Source organism: Rhinolophus ferrumequinum, chromosome 15, assembly GCF_004115265.2.
Source record: "Rhinolophus ferrumequinum isolate MPI-CBG mRhiFer1 chromosome 15, mRhiFer1_v1.p, whole genome shotgun sequence".
NCBI classification, from domain to species: Eukaryota; Metazoa; Chordata; class Mammalia; order Chiroptera; family Rhinolophidae; genus Rhinolophus; species Rhinolophus ferrumequinum.
In genome coordinates this window covers 39,117,949-39,143,981 of record NC_046298.1, presented here as the reverse complement: position 1 = coordinate 39,143,981, position 26,033 = coordinate 39,117,949, and the positions used below count along the sequence as shown (strand labels likewise).

The 26,033-nt window shown below is 48.3% G+C and overlaps 3 protein-coding genes across 8 annotated transcripts in view; 2 read left to right on the top strand and 1 right to left on the bottom strand.

Moving 5' to 3' along the window:
* Positions 1-5,404, bottom strand: part of SPTBN4 (spectrin beta, non-erythrocytic 4) — a 70,941-nt gene extending 65,537 nt beyond the window's left edge. The window contains 2 exon segments of the mRNA XM_033128786.1: positions 2,702-2,888; positions 5,276-5,404. Coding sequence (XP_032984677.1) covers positions 2,702-2,873 — 172 coding nt within the window. The 5' untranslated portion in view covers positions 2,874-2,888; positions 5,276-5,404.
* A 1,396-nt stretch (positions 5,405-6,800) lies between these two features.
* On the top strand, positions 6,801-19,475 carry BLVRB (biliverdin reductase B). 2 transcript variants are annotated; one of them, XM_033128772.1, is made up of 5 exons: positions 6,801-7,037; positions 13,629-13,793; positions 13,930-14,019; positions 15,439-15,567; positions 19,219-19,475. In XM_033128772.1, the coding sequence occupies exons 1-5, from the start codon at positions 6,959-6,961 to the stop codon at positions 19,374-19,376; spliced, it is 621 nt and encodes a 206-aa protein (XP_032984663.1). In that variant the 5' UTR covers positions 6,801-6,958; the 3' UTR covers positions 19,377-19,475. The 2 variants fall into 2 exon arrangements, with proteins under 2 accessions (XP_032984663.1, XP_032984662.1); XM_033128771.1 differs by having other exon boundaries at positions 6,802-7,037; positions 19,216-19,475.
* A 2,753-nt stretch (positions 19,476-22,228) lies between these two features.
* Positions 22,229-25,843, top strand: SERTAD3 (SERTA domain containing 3). 5 transcript variants are annotated; one of them, XM_033128754.1, is made up of 3 exons: positions 22,329-22,448; positions 22,840-22,912; positions 24,573-25,843. In XM_033128754.1, exons 2-3 carry the CDS (start codon positions 22,877-22,879, stop codon positions 25,173-25,175), a joined length of 639 nt encoding a protein of 212 aa, XP_032984645.1. In that variant the 5' UTR covers positions 22,329-22,448; positions 22,840-22,876; the 3' UTR covers positions 25,176-25,843. The 5 variants fall into 5 exon arrangements, with proteins under 5 accessions (XP_032984644.1, XP_032984643.1, XP_032984645.1 ...); XM_033128755.1 differs by lacking the exon at positions 22,840-22,912 and adding an exon at positions 23,855-24,124 and having other exon boundaries at positions 22,366-22,448; XM_033128757.1 differs by lacking the exon at positions 22,329-22,448 and adding an exon at positions 23,855-24,124 and having other exon boundaries at positions 22,853-22,912.
* Positions 25,844-26,033: the final 190 nt, after the last annotated feature.

Here is a 26,033-nt window from a genome sequence, read left to right as displayed (position 1 = left end):
CCTTCATGCTAAAACATGTTACGGAGGACTCTGCTCAAAGGTTTGGCCTTAGTTTGAATAGAGAAAAACCAAGAGAGAAGCAGGCAAAGGGATACAAAAGGAAATGCACCCTAGTGGTCTAGGTCATTGCATTTTGAGCAGCAACATGGTTTTACAGAACAGCAACATCCCAAAGTTACTGTTAAGCTGAATGTTATTGGTTTTGTGGTTTGGGTCTGGAATCCAGTATTATGTGTTTCCGTTGTAGAGGATTGTAGGCATAAGAGAGATAAACAGAATTGTGTGTTTGTGTGCATTTAAGAAACTACAGTTATAATAATTTAAGTAGACACAGGGAATGTATGAGACATTTTTTTCCTTAAAGGGGATCTCTACAAATCTCTAGACTAGATGCTGGTTGAGGTCCAGCACTGATGTTCCATGAATCAGTGATCCTAAGATTTGAAGAGTACTTGATCTCCATGTTACCATCTCCCACCTCTGCTTGAAATCTTACCACAGCTGCCTGGTGTTCTCACACCCTTCACGGTGGCCTCCAAGGCCCTTCAAGATGTGGCTCCTTCACTGGCTCCTCGCCCATCATCATTTACTCACCACTTGTACCCCCTCACTCAAATCACTCCCGACTTCTGGAGGTCTTACATACGCTGTTCCATCTGCCTGGAATATTCTTTTCTACTCTCCACCCCAGGGTTCACTCCTCTTCATCCTTTAGGCCTCAGTTAGGCAACTTCTCCTCCAGGAAGCATTCCTTGACTCTCTAGGTGGAATCAGGCACCTCATCTGGGCTCCTACACCCCCTGGGGGTCACCATCACAGCCTTCTGCCTGTGCCTCCCCCATCCTGGCCCTGACCCTCTGTGTCATCACTATCTTGCAAGATCTAACAGTCCCACTGGCCTGGGAGTTCTGTGGGGGCAGGATTGGGACTGGCCCAATCACCATTATGTCCCTCATATTGTACACAGAGCAGGCACTGAATAAATATTCTGTGGATGACATAAAAAATTCTGGAATTCTAAATTGGTATGCTCCCAAATTTTTAAGCTTCTAAGCATCTAAAGGTGTAATTTTAAGTTTCCAAGAGTGTACGAGTATGTTTATATCATTCTAGGTTTCTAAATCAGAGGAAGCTGGAAATCCATGGGTTGAATCTGGTTCGTACTTTGTGACACATACAGATTTTTTCTAATTGGGAAATTAAAGATAAATATCAGAGCTAGCAACTTTGGACCTGCATTTCCCCATGGCGAGTGCTGGTGTCCAGGGCATTGTTCTCTGGGTGCCCAGGGGTCCCAGTCACCTCACTCATCTATGTCACCTGCTTCCCCAGAGGCCTTTGAGTTTGACACCCTGCTCAACATCTTTTAGTTATAAAGTTCCAAAAACCTTAGTATCAAAGATCCCATGATTGCCAAATGCTGAATTGCTAAAATTCTGAGATTCTGATTCTCACTTTAAGGTTTCAGTATTTCATGATGATAACAATATATATTTTATGTATATAACACTCCCTGTTTCTGAGATATTAACATCCAAAAAGTCAAAGGTGCTAAGGGTCTGTTTTCAAGGCTTATGATTGTGAAGTTATACGTCTCTGAAGGGTCTTTGCTCATAAAGTTTTTTGGTTTTTGCTTTTCAATTTTATTTTAAGTGTGTTTTCCCATCAGCTCCAAGTCAAGCAGTTGTTTCAATCTAGTTGTGGAGGGCGCAGCTCACAGTGGCCCACACAGGGACCGAACCAGCAACCCTGCAGTCAAGAGCCCTTCATTACAACCAACTGAGCTAACCAGCATCCCCAGCTCATAAAGTTTTAATGCTGATGATTAAACTCTTCTGAGGTCCTAAAGCCCCATGAATACACAGTCCTAAGGTTCAAGGGTCTCCAATTCCGAATGTCTAAAGTTCTAAGATTCTCTAACTCTATAGATATCAAGTCTTTGCTTATATTGTTCAGAAACATCAAAGTAGGTGACCAACCATCCCAGTTGTCCCAAGAGTGAGGGTTTCAGTGTTAAAGTGAACTTCTATCTCAAAGTTCTCAGGATCCACATTTCTAATCTGAAGTTCTAAGGGGTTAAGATTATAAAGCCCTAAGGATCTATGTGTATGAGAGTTTAGGTTTCTAAGGGTTCCTAAGAGCCAATGATGAAAATTTCTAAGGTCTGTGATTATAAAGTTCTGTTTACAAGAATTTCTGTTTCTAAAGGTCTCAGTTTCAAAGAATCTCTGAGTCTGACATTCTAAGGTCCTAAAATTCTGTGTTTCAGCATTTCAGAATTCTAAGGAAACATGCTTACAGAATCCCAAGTTTCTGGGACTGTACACATCTCTAAGTTTCTAAGGCTGCACTGCCCCATACAACAGACGCAAGCCACATGTGGCTATTTAAATTTAAATTAATTAAAACTAAATAAAATGACCAATTCAGTTCCTCAGATAGCACTGGCCACATTTCAAGTGCTCATAGCCACAAGTACTAGTGGTTACTATATTGGATGTCACAGATACAGAACATTTTTCCATCATCGTGGAAAGTTCTATTGGACAGAGCTGGTCTAAAGATTCAAGATCTAAGTGTCTGTAACTATCTTCCCATCCTCTTGGTCATCAAGGTTCCCAAGCACTGAGGTACACAGAGGCCCTGTAGCCCCCTCCTTTTTTCCCCTCCCCTCCCCCCATCCCAGCCCACCTCCAGGTACCTGCCAAGGCCTTGATCCGGGAACACTCAAAGAGTGAGGCAGCTGCAGTGCAGGCCATGGGCTGTTCCCGCTCCCAGCCCCGATCTGGGCTCTCCCAGCGGGCTACAGGGTTGTTGTTGTTAGGGGCCGGCAGGCCCTCCATGTTATCCACTTCCCCTGGTACCTGCGCCATGGGGGAAGGTGAAGCCTGGGGATGGGCAAAGGCAGGTTAGAGCTAGAAACAGGGCCTGAGCTCAGAGGTCCCACCTCTAACAGCGAATGGCTGTGAGTCCTGTCCCCTTTTGCCTTCAGTTTCCCTGTCTTTAAAGTGGACATAAAATAATGACAATAATGTTCACCCGTACCATTTCATAGGGCTGTGGTAAAGCACGTAGCTTAGCGCCTGGCCCAGGGTAGGGGCTGGGCAAATTGTCACTGTTATTTGCTATCCCACGTGGGGATTGAACCAGCAACCTTGGTGTTATTAGCATCACTCTCTAACCAACTGAGCTAACCGGCCACCCCATCACTGTTATTCTTGATACCGTGTTTTCCCGAAAATAAGCCCCACTTAAGATCGTCAGCCAGATGGACACATTTAATACGTTATGACGATGTTCCAGAAGAAGATGACATGACTGTATTTGAATAAATGTAGATTCTTGTACATGAAAAAATAAGACATCCCCTGAAAATACACCCTAATGCATCTTTTGGGGCAAAAATTCATATAAGACCTCGTCTTATTTTCGGGGAAATACAGTAAAATAACATTTTCACCAATAGAACTCAATAATGCAATAACAATAACATTTTTTGAGCATTTGCACTATGCTCAGTACTTTATGTGCATTATCTTATCTAATTCCTACAAATTTAATTCCCTAAAGATAGGCCATTATTAGACCTGTTATACAGGGAGGAAACTGAGGCATAAAGGGGTTAATTCACTTGCCCAAGGTCACACAGCTAGTGAGTAGCCAGGATTCAAAAGCAGGGGATGTGATAAAATGATTGCATTAACGGCCTCAATTCTTCATTCTTACCAACACATCCTTTGTCATATAACTCTTCAATGTTCTTCTACTGTGATGATGGGAGGGGTGGAAGAGTGGAGTGAGGAGATTTGCCCCCTCTTTGACTCTGGGTTTGGCCACATGACTTTGATAAACAGAAGTGCTGAGCCTGGGGATCAAGAGACCTTTCGTGGTTTTGCTTGTGCTTGATTATGGCCCCAGTTCTAGCCAATGCAAACTAGAGCAGCCAACAGCCAACATCCCCTTCCCCATCCCAACATGTGAATAAGCCCAGATGAGCCCAGCCTAACTCACTGACCTCAGGTTCAGCGGCTACATAAATGCTTAAGTGTTTTAAGACACTGAGTTTGGGGGTGGTTTCTTATGCAGCGTTATTGTGGCGCTGTCTAACTGACAGTGTCTGACTCCAGAGCTGTGTTCTAGATTATACTGCCAGATTATAAATATGAAATTCAAGGGGGTGGTAGACATCAGATACATCTCCTCCACCCTCCAGGACCCTAGCCTTGATTCTAAGACTAAGAAAGGAGGGAACAGGGAGGAGATCAATGTGTCCCTTCTCAAAGATTCAGACAGTCACCAACCCACCAGATTCTAGGAAGGCAGTATCTAGGTCTTGGTCAGTGTAGTAGATTGTCTCTTTTGGTGGACTCTCCAAAATCCATTGTTATTCTTCCCTTCTTCCATGGAAAGCTGTAAGCGGACACATGGCTACTTACCACCTGTGTGACCTTGGCCAAGTCACTTCCCCTTTCTGGGCCTCAATTTGCTCATCTGTAAAATGGTAATGATAACAGTACCCATTTCCTAGGGGTGTTTGAAGATGAAATGAGTTAATAATTCAGGGGACATGGTAGCTAGTACATGCAAGCCCTCAATACATGGTCCTTGCTAGTATTATTCATCCTCTGGTCACATATCTTAGCAAATCCAAGTGCCTGTGCTGGAATGACAGAAATATGAATTCAAGTCTTGCTTTATTCCTGATGTATCCTTAACGGTTATCTTTAACTTGGCCTCTGTATGCCTCAGTTTCCCTCCCTGTTAAATGGTGAACACAATTTCCTCAATGGAGGACACTTGGGGATGAGGAGGCGCTTAGCACTTCTGAGCTCTCGGTCAGGCCGCCGGGGGGAACAGCCCTGGCCATTACGTGATTGAATGGAGAAGGAAGAGAGAAGAAGACGGTGGAGGGTGGAGGGTGGAAAGGAGTGTCCTGCAGCCCCAGCAAAGGCTGGCCGAGTGCTAGGCTGCGGGTGGGAGCGGATGCTTTAACCCTTCCGAGGCCGCACCTCTCTTCCCTGCAGTCTAGTCACCGTTCCCAAGGAGGGGGGCCTGGAAAGGACAAGGCCTGGGTGGAAAACTCACGCATGGCGGCGGAGACTGGACTGGGGTGGGGAGTGGGGGGGTGGGGGCTCATTGTGCCCTCGACCCTTCGCCTCCCTCCAGCCCGCGAGACCCTAGGGGCTCAGACCATGGCCACAGCGCGCGGGGGAGGGTTGCTCGGGCAGGTAAGGAGATGCTGCAGGGAGGGGCTATCCGCCCCCACGCTGCTCACCTGGGCCCGCGGCCGCTGGTGCCGCCGTTTTCGCTGCTCGCGGAGCCCGACCGCCCTCCCTGTCTGCGTCCGCTGCCCGGCGCGGCGCGGCCCGGCTCCGCTCGGCCCCGCCGGCCCAGCTGCTCCGCGAGATCCGCATGCGCCGCCGCCGCCGCCGCCGCCGCCGCCGCGCCTCCCCCGCTCGCGCGGCCGCCGCGCTCGCGCGCCCCCGGGACCCCCTTCCGCCCGCGTACCCCGCTTCCAGCCTCCTGCAGCGCTGGCCCAGGCGCGGCCACACACCGGGTCACAGCGTGTGATACACAGGTGCACTCGCGGGGGGCCAGAGGTAGCGTCACACACAGTCACACACTCTTACGGGGTCACACACCCCCACACTGTCAAACACACGGGGTCACATACAGCGTCACAGATATTATCCACATTCACATACTCACACAATGTCACCTCCTCATATGGGGTCACACAGGGTCAAACATTCAAACTCACACGGGATCGCGCTCACACGGGGTCCCACACTGGCACAGTATGCAACAGTATCACAGGCTGTGATACACTGATCTAGTGCCACCACCACCACCCATTTGGTGTCACACACAAGCACACAAATGTCACACAGTCTCACTCCCACGGGGTCACAAAGAGTGTCATATACTCAGGCATCACACACAGCTTCATAATCACACAGTGTCACATATTTTTACACACTCAAACTTGTCGCACCAGTCATACACTCACATGGGGGTCACACATTCGCACTATCACATACTCATACATCACAGTCACAAGAGGTCACAAACAGCATCACAGCAGTAACGGCCACAGCCACACACAGAAATGGGGTCACAGTGTCACACATCCTTACATGACACATGCGGTGTCACACTGCCACGTGTAACAGTCACACACTCTTATATAACACGTCTTGCACATGTCCCACACTCACACCACGTCCAGACTCGTGCTTCAGATAGTCCAGCATCAGACCGACACAGTGTCACCCAGAGTGTCACCACAAGGTTACACTAGAACAGCATCAATGCTTGCCACACATGGTGTCAAAGTTTCACACTGTAACACGGTGTTACACACAGAGGATGGCAGATGGTGTCACCCACAATCATGCTCTCCCTTGGGGTTACTCACAATCGCACGGGCACAAAGACATGCAGTTACACAGTGTCAAACCCACACATCCACACTATCCTCCCTCACGTTTTCCCCTTGAAGAGGCCCTGAGGCATTAGTGTGAGTTCCAGACCCGCCTCAAGGCCCTGGGACTGGGGGCAAGAGCTACTACGAACAGGCGACCGATGGGCGTGGCCCGCTCTCTCTCCGCACCGCCCCGGGGGTGAGAGCGCGGAGGCGGGGCACTGGGTCCACCTTCCCAGTCAGCCAAATACGGCCACGCCTTCCTGCTCAGGGGCGGGTGGAGGGGGTGGTGCTGGGCGGCTGGCCCAGGCCCGCTGACTCCTGTCCCGCCCACCCCGTTCTTCTTCGCTAGAGGCGTGGTCCTCTTGGCCCCGCCCCTCGGCCTGAGCCGCGAGCCCAGAGGCGGGCTGAGGTGTGGTCCTCTGAGCAGTCCAGCCCCTTCTTTCCCGCTAGAGGAGGACAGAGACGGGAGCCCGGCAGTCATTCGGTTCCCGCGCGTCCTACGGCTCCGCGGCCTCTCACCCCCACGTCAGCATGGCCGTCAAGAAGATTGCCATCTTCGGCGCCACCGGCAGGACTGGGCTCACCACGCTGGCGCAGGCGGTGCAAGCAGGCATGAGCTGGAGCGGGCGGGAGATGTCACGGGGTGTAGAGGCAGAGTACCGGGGAAGGACATTGTGGGGTCGGGCCGAGGCCGGTTGGGACCGTCAGTGCATTGGTATGTGAGGACCCCAGGGCCAAAGCAGGTGACCACGGGAGCAGAAGCGGGGGACGCTATGAGATCCAGTTTTATGTGAGTTCAAGGAATACGAATTGGCCTGGGAGGCTAGGGGACTCCAATGCAGTTAAGTTTAAATCCAGGCGCTTATGACATGTGTTATTGTGGTGGTGGCGGTGGTGGTGGTGGTGGTGGTGGTGGTGATGGTGGTGGTTAGTACACCCAGAGAGGGCTGACTAAGCCAGGCGTCTCTTGCCTCCCACCACCACCCTCTTCACACCTGTTAAATCCTCACAGCACTCACATGCGGTGGAATCTAGTATCACTTCACTTGACAGATAAGAAAACTGTGAGACTGGGAGAGTGACTTGCCCAATGTCACACAGCTGGGAAGTGGCAGTGCTGGGATTGAAACCCAGCCGGTGGGTGCTCTTAACTGCCAACAACCCACCAGCACCAAGGCTGGAGGTTGAAAAGTCTGGGGGGTGAGTTGCTGTGAGCATGTAAAGGAGAGAGGGTCACACACCCCCCGGGTGAAGATTGAGGACTAGAAAGTCAATGAGGATGAAAGTTCAGAGCTGCCGCAGGAAAGGGGGCAGGAAAGGGCCCAAGTGTTTCACAGCAGCCTCTTCTCCTACTGCCCAGACCTCACCAACCCACAGCGGTGCCTGGGACTTCCAGATATAGGGCCCCACCCTTGCTGGCCTTGGTGACTCTGAAGATATTGACTATCTGGGTGCCCAAAAAGGGTGGAGGCCACCAGGATCCCAGTCTCTGCTGCTTACAACCCAGCCCTTCCTTGCAGGAACTCTCCTGAAAGTTCCCCATTAGGCCCACTGCTCTCCCCCTCGCCAGGAAGACCTAGTTTGGATTTGACCGGTGGCTTGTGGGAAGGGAGAAACAAATTTGCTGATAAGCGTTTGTGGGGGAGGAAGTAAGAGGGAGAAGTTGAGAAGTGCTGAGTCATTCTGAGGATCCAATTTCCTAAGTTACTATACCTTTCCCTTAATCTGGAATTCCACTGAATGCTGTTCATCCACCCTACTGGTCACAATTGGGACTGCACCCTGGGGAATTGAGAGCTGGGGCTGGGGAGACCTTGCTTTCTCATGGTGGCTGTGACAAGTCCCTGCACAGCTCTGACCTTCGCTGTTGAATGAGCTGGGCTTTTATCTCAGTGATTCTGTAGGACTGAGTCCTAACAGGGGTGGACTCTGGTCCTAGCCTGCACCCAGCTCTGCCACTTACCACCTGTGTGGCCAAATGCCTTGTTGTTTGTGTACCTAAACATCTGTAAAGTGGAGATGAAACTAGTAGCATTTGCCCTGGAGCTCTTGTGATGATTAAATGAGATAATATGTGGAAAGTGCCTAGAACCATTTCCAGCACATAGTTGGTGCTCAATAAGCACTCCTTGGCAGAGTGAACTCAGATCATAGCTGTGTGATCCTGGCCGAGTTACCTAAGTATCCCCATCCTCAAAAAGGTCATTATAATAATAATAAGGTCGTTGCAATCTGGTGCTTTTCAAACTGTGGGAAACACTGAGTTTTGACATATATTTAATTGGGCACAACAGTATCTGAATGTATCACATGTTAAATATTATTTTTATGGGTTTGTATATGCTAGGTTAGACTGTGAAATACATTTGGATGAGGGTTGAGATCAAAAAAGCTTAAATGGGGCATGCGCTCTGAAACTTACTCTCAAATAGTCAGGAAAACACTATATATGTTATATATGTGCATGTATAAATATATTTATATACACACATGTATGTAATATGTATATTATATACTTGTATATACGCACAGACAGAAGTATAAAGCAAAAGCAATATGAGAATCTAGGTCTTGAAACTTTTCTGTAGGTCTGAATTTATTTCAAAATAAAAAATTAACAGAAAACTGTAAATAAAGAGATTTGTTTAAAAAGAAAAGGAAATCCCTTAGAAATGCTCTTATTCTTTTTAAAGGGTAAAACCTGTGAATTCTAAACCTGTACTGTTGTTTGTTATGGTAGGCACGAGCTTATATTTAAATCGAAATTGAAATGTGGGTTGTGTTAAAAAAATTGGGGGGGAAAAACACGTTCATTTGTGGAAAGAGCTTAGCACAGCACTTCTCAATAAATATCGCCAGTCACCAATAATGTAACACTAATTGTGACCCTTGTGCTGGTATCTTGTGTCAAAGCTCTCACTGTCTGTGAAGACATGTTTTTCCCGAAAACTACCCCCAGTTTTTTAGGGTCTGTTTTAACCAATGCAGTGGCGGTTAACCAGTGCCCACATTGGCACCCTGAAAGCCCTCACTGCTTCCAGATTCGTGTAAGGGCAGTACAAGTTTTATGAAAGGTGGTCACATGGGATGGGTAACTGGGGATTGTGATCTTCACTTTCTTTTTCTTCTTTTTTAAAATTGATTTATTTTTCAGTTACAGTTGACATACAATATTATATTAGTTTCAGGTGTATAACAATTATTAGACATACCTCATTAACTTTGTCATCTTCACTTTCAAAAGGAGACTAAAAGGTGTTTCCTGGGGTTCCTTAGCCATTAAGTGGTAGAGGGAGAGTTTGAACCCAGGTCTGTGAGACAGTAAAGCCTGTGCTTTTGTGTTTATAAAAAGTCAGGGAGATGGTGGAAATTAGGACACAGTCCCTGGGTCCACAGGGCCCTTGGTTTTTCCCAGGTCAACATTAGTAGGGCTGTGACAAGAAGCAAAAGTGGCTGGGGAAAGAGGGTAAAAGGGTGTTCCAGGCAGAGGGAACAGCACGTGCAAAGGCCAGGAGGCAGGCTGATGTGTTTGAGGAACTGAAGGACAAACAGTGGGTGAAGAGGACAGTAGCTCCAACACAGGGTGAGGAGGAGGAGAGGCCAGATCCCCAGGGGCCTTGAAAGTTGTCATGAGGACTTTATCTCAGGGCACTGGGGCATCTCGGGAGGGACCTGAGCAGGGGAGCACTTCTGTGGAAGGCCATATCTGGCTACCATGTGGATATGGACTGGAGGGGGTGAGACAGGGGTCAGCCTGGGGAGGACCAGACCAGGTCAGGAAATACATTGTGAGATGATTTATTTTTAATTTTTATAAAAATTTATTTGAGCCAAAAAGAGGATATACCTGGAAGCAAGATCTCAACAAACTGAGATAAATGCTCTCACGTTGTGAGATGATTAAAAGACATAATAACAGCCAACATCCATATAGCATTCATTCCTGTGCCAGGCTCTCCCCTAAACTTTTCATTTGTTTTAGTTTTGTATTTTTTATAACAGCATTATTAAGATATAATTCACATACTATACGATTCACCCATTGGTTTTTAGCATATTCACAGATGTGCAAATATCATCACAGTCAATTTAGAACATTTTCATCACCCCAAAGAGAAACCCCTAGAAGTCACCCCCCCATTTTCCCGCCCAGCCGTAGCCAACCACTAATCTAGTTTCTGTCTCTATAGATTTGCCTGCTCTGGACATTTCATATAAATGGAATCATACAGTGTGTGGTGCTTTGTGATTGGCTTTTTCACTTAGAAAAAAAATTTTTTTTTTTCATGAGGATTAATGATTTATTAAGTTGGTGCAAAAGTAACTGCGATTTTACAATTATTTTTAACTTTTTTTTTTTAATTTATTGGGGTGACAATTGAAAAAAAATCTTTTTGAAGGTTCATCCTGTTGTAGCATGTATCAATATGTCATTTCTTTTTATTGCCAAGTATTATTACATTCTATGGTTCTACCACATTTTATTTATCCATTCAATTGATGGACATTTGGATTGTTTCCACTTTTTGGCTATTGTGAGTAATGCTTCTTATGAACATTTGTGTACGGGTTTTTATGCGGATGTATGTTTTCAGTTCTCTTGGGCATATTCCCTGGTGTGGAAGGGCTGGGTCATATGGTAACTATGTTTAACTTTTGAGGAACTGTGAAACTGCTTTCCAAAGTGGCTGCATCATTCAACATTCCCTCAGCAGTGTATGAGGGTTCCGGTTTCCCCACCTACACACACACAAGCATTTATTGTCTATCTTTTGGATTATGGCCATCCCAATGGATGTGAAGTGGTATCTCATTGTGGTTTTGGTTTGCATTTCCCTGATGGCTAATGATATTGAGTATCTTTTCATGTGTTTATTGCCCATTTGTATATCTACTTTGGAGAAATGTCTATTCAGATCTTTCCCAGTTCGTAATTGGATTATTCACCTTTTCATTATCAAGTTGTGGAAGTTCTTTATATATTCTAAATACAAGTCCCTTATCAGATATATGAGTTGCAAAAATGTTCTCCCATTCTGTGGGTTATTTTTTCACTTTCTGTGTGGTGTCCTTGGAAGCACAAAAGTTTTTAATTTTGACAACATATCTATTTTTTCTTTTGTTGCTTGTGTTTTTGGTGTCATAGCTAGGAGACTATTGCCTATCCAAAGACACAAAGATGTATGCCTGTGTTTTCTTTTAAGAGTTTTATAGTATTTATTTATTTACTTACTTACTTACTTTTTTTTAAAGTGTGGTTTTCCAGGACCCATCAGCTCCAAGTCAAGCAGTTGTTTCAATGTAGTTGTGGAGGGTTCAGCTCACAGTGGCCCGCGCAGGGACCGAACCGGCAATCCGGCTGTCAAGAGCACCGCGCTCTAACCAACTGAGCTAACTGGCCACCCTGAGTTTTATAGTTTTAGTTTTAGGTCTTGGATAATTTTTGAGTCAATTTTCATATAAGGCATGAGGTAGGGATCCAACTTCATTCTTTTACATATGGATATCCACTTATCCCAACACCATTTTTTTAATTAAAGTTTATTGGGGTGACAATTGTTAGTAAAGTTACATAGATTTCAGGTGTACGATTCTGTAATACATCATCTGCATATCACAATGTGTGTTCACGAGACTATTGTTAGTATCCCTTTACAAATGAAGGCCCTAAGGCCTAGAGGTTAAGTGACTTGTCCAGTGTCGTACATCTAGTTAGTGGTAAGGCTGGAATTCAAACCCAGGGTTACTTTGAGGATTAAATGAGTTAATATATGTAAGAACTTGGCACCTGGCACACATTAATGTCTATACATATTATTTATCATTATTACCATCATCATTGCTCCTGGGTATGAAAATCTCCTATCGTTTGTTTTTGAAATAGATGATAACAGATACCTAGACAAATGGAACAATGTTATTGTTTTTCCTCTTTTATCATTTTCATAGTAAGGGATTAGTCCTCTGATAGGTGCCAATGATGACCGATGAGGTTTCTTTATTAATATCATTATGAACTCACAGATTTTTATATATTTGATGTGTTTTAATTCAATTCACAGCCCCATCATTCTTTAAGCACTGTCTTACCATCTGGCAGTTCAAGATGTTCCATACTCATCCTGCCCCAGGCCAGCAACCAGTTCTCTAAGGAGCTCTGGTTCATTTTTCTGGAGAATGATATTTAGAGGCTATCTTTGTCAGGTTGGGCTGCAATAACAAAATATCTTAGACTGGGAGGCTTAAACAACAGATATTTATTTCTCATAGTTCTGCAGGCTGGGAAGTCCAAGGTCCAGATGCCAACAGATTTGGTTTCTGGTGAGAACCTTCTTCCTGGCTTGCAGACTACGGCCTTCTCACTCTATTCTTACATGTTGGAGAGAGAGAGCCAGAGCTCTGGTCTGTCTTCCTCATCTTCTAAGGACACTAATCCCATCATGTGGACCCCACCCTCGTGACTTTATCTAAACCTAATCACCTCCCAAAAGCCCCACCTCCAAATACCATCACATAGGGAGTTAGGGCTTCAACATATGAATTTTAGGGGGACATATTCAGTCCATAACAGAGCCCACAATTAATAACTTTATATTTTTGACATCACCATTTGCAGTACACCAAACATTAACATCCTTTGCCATTGTTTAAAACAAAGGAAGAAATATGTTGATTGTGAAATTTAAAATGGGTGTGTATGTGTGGGGGGGGGACATAAATTATTCAGAATTCTTTGGGGAGGGGACATACCAAGGCAATGTTCAAAAGCTTTAATGACCACTAAAGCAGGGCCTGGCTCTCCAGAAGTAAGTCTTGGGGGACCAATCTCAGCACTGGAAAACCTTTCACCAACTCATGTCCTCCTCTGTGCTTCAGTTTCCTCCAGCACCATGGATGGGGGCCATAGACCAATGTGGTGCTAGTCATTAACCCTTTAGTTGCTGGAGAGTGAAGGGGGAGACTTGGAGACATCAATGCAGGTTATTCATGAACCAACATAAAGATTGGCCCAATTTTAATAACCAACTGAATATCAACTGTGGGTATGCCAGCAAAAATGTTTGGAGACCACTGCCCCAGAACAGGGGACCTGGGGAACGTATTTGAGGGTTCACGGTACTCTTTAGGACCCAGCCCTGGAGTCCGGGAGTGCCAGCCTGCAAGCTCACTGACCTGCCTCTCTGCCCCTCTTTGCCCACAGGTTATGAGGTGACAGTGCTGGTGCGGGACTCCTCCAGGCTGCCCTCAGAGGGGCCCCAGCCGGCCCACGTGATAGTGGGTGACGTTCGGCAGGCGGCCGATGTGAACAAGACCATAGCTGGGCAGGACGCTGTCATCGTGCTGCTGGGCACCGGCAATGACCTCAGTACTCGGCCCCCCCTCTGCCCACGGCCCCTCCCTGCACCTCGGCCCCCAGTGCCACCCCCGCCTCCAGCCCCACCCCTGCCGCCCCCGCCACCACCTCCGCCTACCAGTGACAGCCACTCTCTGTCCCCTCTAAGGTCCTACCACAGTGATGTCCGAGGGCGCCCGGAACATTGTGGCGGCCATGAAGGCCCATGGTGTGGACAAGGTCGTGGCCTGCACCTCGGGTGGGTGGTGGGGTCATAGGGGTGGGGCTGAAGGATGGGGGTGGGTACTGAACAGGCAGCCCATGGGCCTCTGCAAGGTAGTATTGGAGCCATCCCAAGTTAATGTGCATTTATTGAGCACCAATTGTGTGCCTGAACCTCGCTGGGAGATGCCAGGGACACAGTGGTGACTAGTACAGCCCTAGGCCCTATACTCACGGGTCCCACAGACAGCAGGAAATTGGTAAACAGAGCCATCATCAAACAGTGACAAGCCACAATAGTCAGGGCTGGGAAGGAGGAGCCCAGGCAGAGGATTCAGAGCCAGGATGGGGGGCCCCGGCAGAGGGGCTGGGGCTGGGGGTACCCAGGCAGACGGATGAGGTCCAGGATGGAGGAATCCTAGAGGGCTGTGGGAGCCCAGAGGAGGCACCTAACCAGACTGAGACGAGGTCAGGGAGGGCCTTCTAGAGGAAGTGACAGAGCCATGGATATATAGGACAGGTCTCTACCCTCACAGAACTCCCCATTTATGGGGAGGTGGCCATTAAAAAAAGAGTTGACCAGAACAATCCAAAAGGAAGGCTGCAGGGTGCATAACAGAAGCAGTTAATGTGTTTATTGATCACGTACTGTGTGCTAGGCACCATCTAAGCACCTTAGGGATGAATGCTACTTTATCCTCACAAAACCCCTTTGAGTAATTTTACTCGTGGTGACACATAGTAGGTGCTCAGTAAATAGTAGCTGTTCCTATGTCTCCCTTGTATAACTAAGGGAGAGCCGTCGGCTTACCGAAGCACACAGCTTGTGGCTGGCAGAGATGGCGTGTGAAACCTGGCTGGCTCTCACCACTGTCCACACTCCTCATGTCTGTTTCATCACACCAGTTGCCTCCCTAGGAAGGGAAAGATTATGTGGGAGGGCTGTGTGGTGAGATAACGGGCACCAGGCATAGGGATCAGCAGTTGCGAAGGCTATGAAGCAGGAGTGTGGCTGAAGGGGAGAGTGTTGGGCGGTGAAGCCAGGGGCCTGATGGGGCCAGATCAGGTGTGGCCTGGTGGGGACTTTGCTTTTACCCTGAGTGAGATAGAGCCACAGATGAGCAGCTCTGACCCCTCTGGGTGTTCCCAGACTCCCCTAGCTGCGTATGGGGAACAGACTATGGGGGGCAGGGGCAAGGAGACCAGGGAGGAGGCTGCTGCCATGGTCCAGGTGGGAGGTGACAGCAGATGAGCACATGGGGTAAGAAGTAGTCAGCTCTTCTGTGGGCTGTGAGAGAAAGACAGGAGGCCGGGCCAACTCCCACATTTCAACTTGGAGCAGCTGGAAGGCAGCAGCGAGCCCCTGCAGGGTTTTGTCCTGGTGCAAAACCGGCGGGCTATGGTCCTGGCCAAGCTGTCCTCAAGCCTTGGCTGACCCTACCCTGTGTCCCCCCAGCCTTCCTGCTATGGGACCCAGCCAAGGTGCCCCCACGACTACAGGATGTGACTGATGACCACATTCGGATGCACAAGGTACTACAGGAGTCGGGCCTGAAGTATGTGGCCGTGATGCCGCCCCACATAGGTGAGTGGGGCTGGGACCTTGCAGCAGGGTCGCCCCTTCCCGTCCTCTGCAGACATCCACCAGGCCTTGCCTGGCCTGTCAAAAATTGCAAACCTTCCCCTCACCCTTTCTATCCTCTTTCCTGCTTGATTTTATTCTCCTTTCTAACATCCTTTCCGGTTATCCCCATTGCACAAACCACCTAAAACTTAGAAATGTAAAATAGGAACCTTCATTTATTATGACCATCTGTTTCTGCACGGGGTGGGGCGGGGGCGCTAACTAGGCTCAGTGGGCAGTTCTCACTCAGGAGCTGGGAGGAGTCGTGTGGAAGGCTTCCTCAGATTGATGCCGACTGCTGCAGGAACACCTGATCTCAATCCTGCTTCTGCTGCCTTCTGCTCGTTGGAAACGAGTTCGTAGGATGAGCCCATATTCAAAGGAAAGGGACTTACACTTCACCACATATGTCATATCTTCTCTTCCTTTTTGTCTTTATTTCTTAATTCCTTCCTTCCTTCCCTCCTTCATTTCTTTTTGTAGTCTTTTTTTTTTAATGATTTTTTTTTTAAGATTTTATTGGGGAAAGGGAACAGGACTTTATTGGGGAACAGTGTGTACTTCCAGGACTTTTTTTTCCAAGTCAAATTGTTGTCCTTTCAATCTTAGTTGCGGAGGGTGCTGTTCAGCTTCAAGTTGTTGTCCTTTCAGTCTTAGTTGTGGAGGGCACAGCTCAGCTCCAGGTCCAATTGCTTTTGCTAGTTGCAGGGGGCGCAGCCCACCGTCCCTTGTGGGAGTCGAACCAGCAACCTTGTGGTTGAGAGCCCACTGGCTCATGTGGGAATCCAACCGGCAAGGCGCACGGAGCTCTAACTGCCTAAGCCACCGGGTCGGCCCTCTTTTTGCAGTCTTGCTGTGGCCTCTTTATATCCTTAGTTACAGGGGTTCTGTTCAGCTAGTCTTCAGATGATTCTCGAGGTTGATTGTTCTATAATTTAGTTGTGATTTTAATATCATCACGGGAGGGCAGTGGGCACAGCGTTTATCTATTCTGCCATCTTGGGCCTTCTCTCTATCTTAGTGTGTGTCTCCCTCACTAGGATGTCAATTTTTTGAGGCATGGATCTTGTCTTGTTTAGGTCACAGCTGTGTTCTTGGTGCTGAGAACAGGGCCTGGCATGTAGTAGATGCTCAGTAAATGTCGGATGAACTACTACAGGGGCACCACCTTTCACGGTGGTGTTATGGAGGGAATCAGTAAACTACATTTGTGCCCTGTTTCCTGTTTCCAGGTCTGGAATCCACACTGAAAGACACAGAGTCAGACACAGGGATAGAGCCATTCATTCAACAGATGTCTCTTGCATTTGAACTGTGTGGCTGGCCACCATTACAGGCACTGGTAGTAGTCTCATGAGGCTTACATTTCTATAGCAGAGAAGACAAAGATGATGGATATTACTGGTGGGTGGGCAGTGCTGCGGTGAATGAAGAAACAATAAAACTTGATGAAGTGCTGTTTGTGTTGCATAGGCTCTCTAAGGAGATGGCTTTGTGCAGTGAGGGAGGGAGTCAGGTGAAGGTCTGAGGGAAGGGAAGACTAGGATGAGGGAACAGCAGTTCATAGGCCCAAAGGCCGAGCACTTGTATCTTCATTTTGCCTGCCCACTGAAAGAACAGTTCTGCTTTGCCCTCTGCCTTCTGGGACCGCTGACAAGAGGGGGCTGACACACCTAAGAGGTGAAAACAAGGTTTTGAGTTTAGGCTCAGTTAAGAGGGGTGTATCAGGACCCTATTGGAACTAGAATCTTGAGCTTTGAATCAGCGGTGAAGCTGCCTAGTGGAGAAGCTAAGTGAAAATCCCAGGCCCCTGAGTCTCAGTTTCCCTATCTGCAAGCAGGGGCTCATCAGATAACTTCTTGACCTACTAGATTTGAAATAAGTACCCAGAGAGGTCATGCCTAAAAGTTATTTAAAACAGAGTTTTAAAACAGTTATTTTAAAAAGTTTATAAACTTTTTAGTTTTTCTTTTTTCTTGCCCCTGCCCCAATTTTTAAGCACAGTTGTTTCTCAGTCTAGTTGTAGGGTGCAGCTCCCTGGCCCATGCTGGTACTTTGAGCCTTGCGCTCCCCCCAGCTGAGGAAGTCGGTTGCCATAGGCTGCTGGCACACAGCAGCAAACGGCAGCTCACACCGAGCTCTGGCTGTTCACGGCAGCCCTATCTGCATTAGGAACACGGCGCGCCAACTGCCTGAGCCACCGGCCACCCCAGTTTTTCTTTTTTCTGTATGTGTATGTGTGAAAACTTTGAAACCTCCAGAAAAGTTGAAAGAATTAAAGGTTTATGAATAAACTCTTCATGTAGGTGTAACATTTTGCCCTGTTTACTTTCTATCTTTCTGGCTCTATCTAGCTACCAACTATCTCTGCATGCATCTAACACACACACATGCACACACACAAAGTATTTTTTGACTGAACCATGTGAGAGTATGTGGCAGACATTGATACACTTGATTCCTATTGAGATAGGCATCTCCCAAGAAGAAAGATAGTTTTATGTGAGCCACAGGACCATTATTGCACCAGGAAATTGACATGAACTCTATCATATCATTTAGTGTCCGTGCCATATTCAAATTTCCCCAATTGTCAAAAAGTTTATTTCAATCTCCCTCTCCCCACCAAATCAGGATCCAATTGAGGATCAGGCATTGTAGTTAGTTGCCATGTCATCTTTGATCTGGAACAATCCTCCATATCCTTTTTTTTTTTTTTAATGTTTCTCATAAAATTCATCAGGCCTGGTGTCTTTTTAAATGTCCCACACTCTGGATTTTTTTGGTGGTTTTTCTCACAGACTCAGATTAATCATTTTTAGTAGGAATACCACGTGGGTAAGGATGTGTTTCTTATTGCACATGATTCCAGATTGTCCCTGTACTGGTTTGTTGCATTTGATCCCTAAATTAATTTGGTCCCCTAAGTTAATTTGGTCACTGGCAGGTATTGTTTTTAAATTATTATAATTCAGCCAGTAGATACCCTTGTAACAGCCAGGTCATGCGTGTCTGCCATCCCCACTAAGAAAGACCTAGGTGTGGCATCAGGACACACCAGCTCCATATTCACAAGGTCAGAAAAATGCGTCTGCTCTTCCACTGCCTATAAAATGCAGGCCCATGCCTGGGACATGTCACTCAGTCTTCCCAGAAGGGTCCAGAGAAAGGAAAGCATCCAGACAGAGACCCAGAGCAAATCTAGCCTATGCCACTGGGAAGTGACTTGCCCTCTCCAAGACTCAGTGTCCCCATTTGTGAAATAGAGTTAATAAATAGTTTCTAGTCCATTCTCTGCTTTATTTCTCTATATCTAACATATTGTCTATTTTACTTTCTTACCTTGTTAGTTGCCTTTACCTAGCAAATGTCTGCATGCAGGGATTCGTGTCTGTTTTGTCCCTTGTTGGGTGCCCAGCACCTGACACATAATAGGTCATCAATAAAGATTTGTCAGATGAATGCAGTAAATGGTATAGATTAATCGTTGGCTCTTATACCATTCAGTCTGGGCACACTTGAGGCCCCCTGGGACCGTCATTGGCGTGATCGTGTGTTGGGGGATGGGAAAGGACATCTGCTTTACCCAGCCTCTCTGTCTTTACTTAGCAGGAGACCAGCCACTGACTGGAGCCTACTCAGTGACCCTGGATGGACGAGGGCCCTCAAGGGTCATCTCCAAACATGATCTGGGCCACTTCATGCTGCGCTGCCTCACCACTGATGAGTATGATGGGCACAATACCTACCCTTCCCACCAGTACGACTAGGGATCTGCCCCTGTCCAGGAGGACAGCATGCTGGGAAATGGAGAACAAAGGAAGGAAGCAATAAATCTTGAGCCAAGAACTTCAAATTATTCTAGAAGACCTAACTCTGGCTTTGTCTAGGTGTCTCAGTGTCTCTGTCTGCCCTCTGTGTAAGATTTTCTGGGTATTCCTTCATTCATTTCCTCAGTAACAGTTTATTGAGTTATTGTTCTGCGCCCAGCCATGTGCTAGGGACCAGTGGTGACCATGATAGCCATGAGCCTTGCCTTCACAGATCTCACAGTCCAGTGGGGAAGACAACCCTGCCCCTGAGGGTGACAACCCACAGTGACCAGGGCTCTGATGGAGGAAGCATAGAGGGCTGCGGGAAGCGAGAGAGGGTACCTGACCCAGCACAGGGAACAAACAAGACTGTTGAAGAGGGGATTCCCCACCTGAAACCTGGTTTGGTAAGAATGAGCCAGGAGAAGGTCCTAAGGAATGATGGCACTCCAGGCAGAAGGAACCACATGAGCAAAGGCCAGAAGGCTGGAGAGCACTTGACCTGTTTGAAGAACTAAATTCTGTCCCCTATAGTTAATAATACTTTTCTCAGAGGTGAGGTGTGGTCAAGCCAAGAGGCTGTTCCATGGATGCTAAATTGTGCAGTCACTGTAAAAAGTTTAATCTTTATTGTGAGGTTTTATGCAAGGATTGGAGCAGGGGAGAGGTTGGGAGGAGGTACAGTCAGCTTTGTGTTTTAAGCTTCCCTTGTCTGCTGTGTGAAGGTGGATGGGAGGGGGAAAAGAATGGAGGCTGGGAGCCCGGGAGGACCAGGCAGAAGCCTTGAGGAGGGGAAGAGTGGGGCAGAACCTAAGTGGACCGTCCATGGGGGAGGGGTGGTTGGTATTCAGGAAGCAGCCTAGGCCTATAACCTGGGGACTGGGTTACAGTGGGTCCTCCCTGAGATGAGGGACCCTGGAGGAGGGGCAGGTTTGGGAGGGGGAGGGGGAAGAATTGCCCCTTCGTAATCATGTCCCTCTGGAATCTACTGTCCCCTGCCTTTATTCCCCAGAGACACTGTGCCCAGGCCTGAGTGAGCCACTCCTCTCTTCCTACCTGCAGCTTCTCCCCACGTACCCCCCCAACACCCCACCACCCACAAAATCCATTCCAATCTTGTACTTCTTCGGCAAACAGGATGGTTTGGCTGACATATTCCAATTAGTGAGAACTGGTCTGGGGTAGCCTGGAGAAAACTGCCTCTCCCTCCTCTTGGTGAAAACTTGTTGTGGGGGTGGTTCAGACTTTCAGGGCAGTAGCACTGTTTTATTTGTGCCCTCTTTATTTCTGCGATATTGTCTGGACATTTAACAAGCTTTCACTGCTTGCCTGCTTTGTGTCCAGCCCTGTGCTAAGTGATGCTGCCGACCAAGCAGTGGGTGACACAGATAACCTTGGTACTTGTCCTCAGGGGGCCCACAATCCAGACAGTGACAGCCCAGGTTGAGGATGGGCAAAGCATGGACAGAGGGGTCAGGGCTCCTCAATGGGGTAGCATAGGACACTATGGGAACCAACCCATACTGGTGTATCAGGGAAAACTTCCAAGAGGAGGAAACCTTTGAGTTGAGTCCTGAGGAGAAGCAGCCTGGGAATTAATGTAGTTTCAAAATGGGGAAACAAGTTTAAGGGTCCAGAAACCTTTTTCAGTAATTAATGCTTTTGTTGAGGTAACATTGGCTATTAACATGTAAATTTCAGGTGTACAACATTATAATTCAATATCTGTGTACTCTATTGTGTGCTTACCACCAAAAAAGTCTAGTTTCCATCCCTTACCGTACATTTACTCCCTTTTGTTCTCATTTTTGAGTATATATACTGGGAGTGCCAAAAAAATGTATACAAGTGGACACTTTGGTCAATGTTGCTCAAGCAGTAGTTCACAGTAATTAGAAGTGTCTGGACACTGATGGTAACCACTTTGAGCACCTCTTGTAATTGCAAAATTCAAACATGACTTGTAGTCATCTTTTGTTATTGGTATATATTGAGTATTACAATTTTAAAAGTTTTCCTGTCTTAAAATGTATAATATTTTTGGTACTCTCTGTACTTGTCATAGTTGTAGGCACTGGGGATATGGCAGGGAAGAAAACATAAAATCTCTATGTTCATGATGGTGGAGGGCACTTGAAGCCATTTTAGAAAAACAAAGTGAACTGGCATGGCAGAATGGTAGGGAGCAAGGGGGAAGTTTGAATCAGGCCAGACCGTGAAGGGCTTTGAGGTGAAAGCGAGAAGTTTGCACTTCTAGTCGCCAGGGTAGTGGGGAGCCATGAACGAGTCTCCAGCAGCGGAGGTACCATCCTGAGAGAGGCAGGATGGAGCGTCAGGAGGATGCGGAACGGACCTGCCACCAGAGGACACGCTGAGGAGTCCTGAAGATTAAGAGGGGGGCCTCGAGCAAGACTGGGGCGGTGGAGGGGCGGGCTGCGGTCGCCCAAGCAACGTACGCCGCGCCAAACTACTGGCTGGTCTCCAGTGGCGTAGTCCTTCGCCCGGCAGCGTCCGCCCTCGGAACCCCCAGGGCGCGGCCTCCGCGAGTGTTTTAGCCTCGCCCTCCCAGAAAGTGGGATGGGGGGGAGCGTGCCCACCAGTCTTGCTCCGTGACCGTGTCCGGGTCTGATATAAAGGGACCGAAGAGAGTAACGCTGACGATCTTGGAGCGAGGACAGTAGCTGATTTAAAGGAAACAGTTTTGATGTCCCCGCCACCTTCCACCCTACAGACATGGCCCCGCCCCCTGGAGAGTCGGAATCCTTTAAATGGTCGGGGCGCCGGGGAAGGGAGGGGTGGGTCAGCCGTCTCCAGGAGACAGGCTGGTGGCTCCGCCCAGCCAATCCGCGCCCTGCGGCGGGCGGGACTCCACCCAATCGCTGCTCGCGGCTCGGCTCCGAGGTGGAGCTGGGTGAGTCCCAGGCCAGAAGGAGAGGCCCCCGGGAGGCTAGCAAGGCCCCTACCCAGCCCTGGAGGGTCGCAGAGTTGCTGACGTTCCTGGAGGTAGTCGTTGTGAACCTTGTAGCTGAGGTGAGGGGTGGCCGCCGGGCTTGAGACCTGCCTTGGGTTGGGGGAGGTGAAGGCGGAGTCTGGGCTGGAGTGGGGGACGCAGATTAAAAGTGACTGATAGGGTTTGGGGACCGGAGACCGAGTTCGAGATTCTGGACAGGAGGCGAAGTTGCTGGGGCAAGATCTTCAAGTGGAGGGAGTTTGAAGCTGGGCCGTGGGATATTTGGAGAATTGAGAGATCCAGAGAAGGAACTTTTAGGGCAGGGAATCTGGACATTAGGACAATTCGGGTCTCCGGACGGCTTGAATTCGGTTCTCTAGTGTTCTGGAAAAGGTGTGAGGTTGTTGGGGCTAGGATCCCGGGCATTTGGAGAAGCGAGAGGACTAGGGGCAAGGAATCTTGGTTTCCCAGAGGCAGTGGCGGAGAGGAGGTGCTGGGGGACAGATCCATGTTCAGATCTTGGAGCCGGAGCGGGAGTTCAGAGGTAAAAGTCTAGAGGCGTTTGAAAGTCGGGGGAATATAGGGGAAAGTTGACGGGGGAAGGTCTCAAAATTGAGATACCTACTGTCCCGAACGGAGTGGATCGGAGAGCATTTGTAGTCTTTGAGCGATGTGTTGGGGCCTGGACCCAAGAGCAGTTAGGGGGAAGAATCCAGGACCTTCTGAGGTCTGAAGGACCGGGAGAAAGCAGTGTTAGAGCCGCAGTGTCGGGTGGGGGAGGGGTGTTCCGGGCCCGGAGCTCAGACTCACAGCCCTAGAGGCAGCGGAGGGCGGGGCTGGGCCGGCGTCGGCAGCTGGACGTCCGGGTTCCCTTCCCCCACTCCCCCCCCCGGTGTCCTTTGCGCATGCCCTGAGGGAGGGCGGGGGAGGTTCGTCCCGGTGGCTTGCGGAGCTCTCTGGGGATTGTAGTGCAAGCTCAAAGTTAACGTAGGTACCTGGTGGCTATTGGCCCACATTTCCCACAAGCCCCTGGGCCAAATTGGGGCGTGCGTGGCTGCTGAAGGGAAGATCCTGGAGGGGGCGGGGCCTGTAGAGATCCGTGGTTTGGTTGGATGGGTCAGGAGGGGCGGGGCTTGGCGTGAATCGAGTTCTAGCAAGTTTTTCTGTGGGGCTCTTGTGTGGGGGAAGCATAACGCGCGGGCGGAGGGAATGCGAGGCCCTGTCTCCCGTTGTTGGGAGCGCTTTCAGTCAGTTAAGAAGAGGGAAATGACCAGAAATATACTCTGTGAAAGAGTCTCGACAAATAGGTGCCCTAACAGGCTCCAGTTGCTCAAATATAGCAAGTACTCAATAAATAAAACTATCAAATGAAGAAATAGCGATTAACTCTTGTTCATTAAGCATTTCCTGAGTGGTGGGTCCTGTGCATTACCTGTGGGGTCTCCTTGATGATGCAGTGAGAGTTTTTACAATCCCCATTTTACAGATGAGGAAACAGGCCCAGAGAGGTAACGTCACATCATTTTCCAAGATCACACAGCTGAGCACTGTGAAAGGCAGAATTAAAACCGAAGATTTCCTGCTTCCAGTCCAGGCCTGTGTACTCCCCACCTGTCTTGTGTGTGTCACATTTGAAATGAGTATTGTGGAAAGAACAATTTTAAGAGTCAGGAGGACTTGGGTTAGGGACCTCAACTTATAGATGAAGAATTGAGTCTCAAGGAGGAAAATTCACTATTTGAGGCCACCCAGGCAAGTAAGTGGGATTCAAACCCAGCTGTGTTTAAGGTCAGGTCTTGTTTTCTTACCGTGTTTCCCTGAAAATAAGACCGGGTCTTACATTAATTATTGCTCCATGAGGGCTTATTATCAGAGGATGTCTTATTTTTCATGTACAATAATCTACATTTATTCAAATACAGTGACGTCGTCTTCTTCTGGAACATAGTCATAACGTACTAAATGCGTCCTTCTGGCTGAGATCTTAACGGGGGCTTATTTTCGGGGTAGGTCTTATTTTCGGGGAAACACGGTAGTCACATACATACGTTTACTCTCCTTAGCCTTGTGGGATTCATACTATTTCCATTTTATAGATGCAAAACCTGAGGTTTAGACCATTAAAAATCAACAACTATATCGGAGATTCTGGATTTGAACTAGCCAAGCTGTGTCTGACGTGCCCCTCCCTCTTCTCTTCATAGGGCATCATGGTAGGAGGGTTGAAGAGAAAACACTCAGACTTGGAGGAGGAAGAGGAAGATGAGAAGTGGGACTGGGGTCCGGCAGGCCTTCGAAGCTACCAGCAAGCCCTGCTGCGCATCTCCCTCGACAAAGTCCAGCGAAGCCTGGGCCCCCGAGCACCCAGCCTTCGCAGGCATGTCCTCATCCACAACACCCTCCAGCAGCTCCAGGCCGCACTTTGTCTGGCTCCAGCACCTGCCCTGCCCCCTGAGCCTCTCTTCCTGGGTGAGGAGGACTTCTCCCTGTCGACCACCATCGGCTCTATTCTCAGGGAGCTAGAGACTTCCATGGATGAGACTGAGCCCCCTCAGAATCCAGTGGCCCCCCTGGGCCCCCAGAATGAAGTGCTGCCCCAGCCCGATCCAGTCTTCTTAGAAGCTCTGAGCTCCCGATACCTGGGGGACTCTGGTCTGGATGACTTTTTTCTGGACATTGACACATCCACAGTGGAGAAGGAGCCTGCACTGGCCCCACCGGAGCCTCCACACAACCTCTTCTGTGCCCCAGGGTCCTGGGAGTGGAATGAACTAGATCACATCATGGAAATCATTCTGGGATCCTAAAACTTTGATTTGGGGTGGGGTGGGGATGCTCCCTTCACATCTCAGCCTCAGTGGGCTGGATCCCAGGGTGCAACCCTGTGTGTGTGTGTGTGTGTGTGTGTGTGTGTGTGCGCGCGCGCGCGCTCCTGTGTGTTTTGGTGGGGGCTCTTCCTCGCCTCCCATTTCAGGGTTCCACAAACAGTCTTGCATGTGTGCGTGTGTCTGGTTACCATAGCCTTCTGTGAAGGTGGGTCTTCCTGAATTAATTTATCTGTTCCAAATGCCTTAATGAGACCCTGTTTCTGGGAGTCTGATTTCCCACTTCCGCATTTCTTCTGTCTTGCCCTCCAGTTCCTACTCCCCTTGTGACCACTGGGGCCTCAGGGAAGATAAGCTGGGCCTGTCAAATGATGACTGGGGTGGACTGCCTGGTTGCTATGGAAACCCAGGCTCTGCCTCTTTTACCTCCAGGGAATAGGAGGGGCTGGCCTCCTCCCCCCAGGCAGAACCCCACCTTGTTGGTGGGACCCCAGTCCCAGCAGCCTCCTGATTCATAACCAGGCCGGACCACGTGCAATAGGGTGGAAACCAAACTGCTCCATGCCACATTATTTAAAAGAAAGGTGGGTTTTGTGGTGGTTTTTTTGATTGTAATTATTTTTTTTTTAATAAAAATATTTTGGAAGGGATGGTGTTGTCTAAAGTTTCTAAACTTCAGTGGGTCAATGGGAGTGATCTGGTAAGTTCCCTAGATACCTGTACCCCTTCCCTGCCAAAGTTGGGGAAGTACATCATTAAATATAACGTTTATTGAGTGCTTGTTAAGAGCACTATTCTACCCACTTTATTTTAATTAAGCCGTTTAATCCTCATATAGAA

Bases quoted from the DNA above. Each gene is read 5' to 3' on its own strand.
- SERTAD3 (XM_033128754.1), top strand. From the start codon at position 22,877: ATGTTCAGATCTTGGAGCCGGAGCGGGAGTTCAGAG. The intron at 22,913-24,572 runs GTAAAAGTCTAG...TTCTCTTCATAG, and splicing joins GCCGGAGCGGGAGTTCAGAG to GGCATCATGGTAGGAGGGTT.
- BLVRB (XM_033128771.1), top strand. From the start codon at position 6,959: ATGGCCGTCAAGAAGATTGCCATCTTCGGCGCCACCGGCAGGACTGGG. The intron at 7,038-13,628 runs GCATGAGCTGGA...CTTTGCCCACAG, and splicing joins GGCGCAGGCGGTGCAAGCAG to GTTATGAGGTGACAGTGCTG. The intron at 15,568-19,215 runs GTGAGTGGGGCT...GTCTTTACTTAG, and splicing joins CGTGATGCCGCCCCACATAG to CAGGAGACCAGCCACTGACT.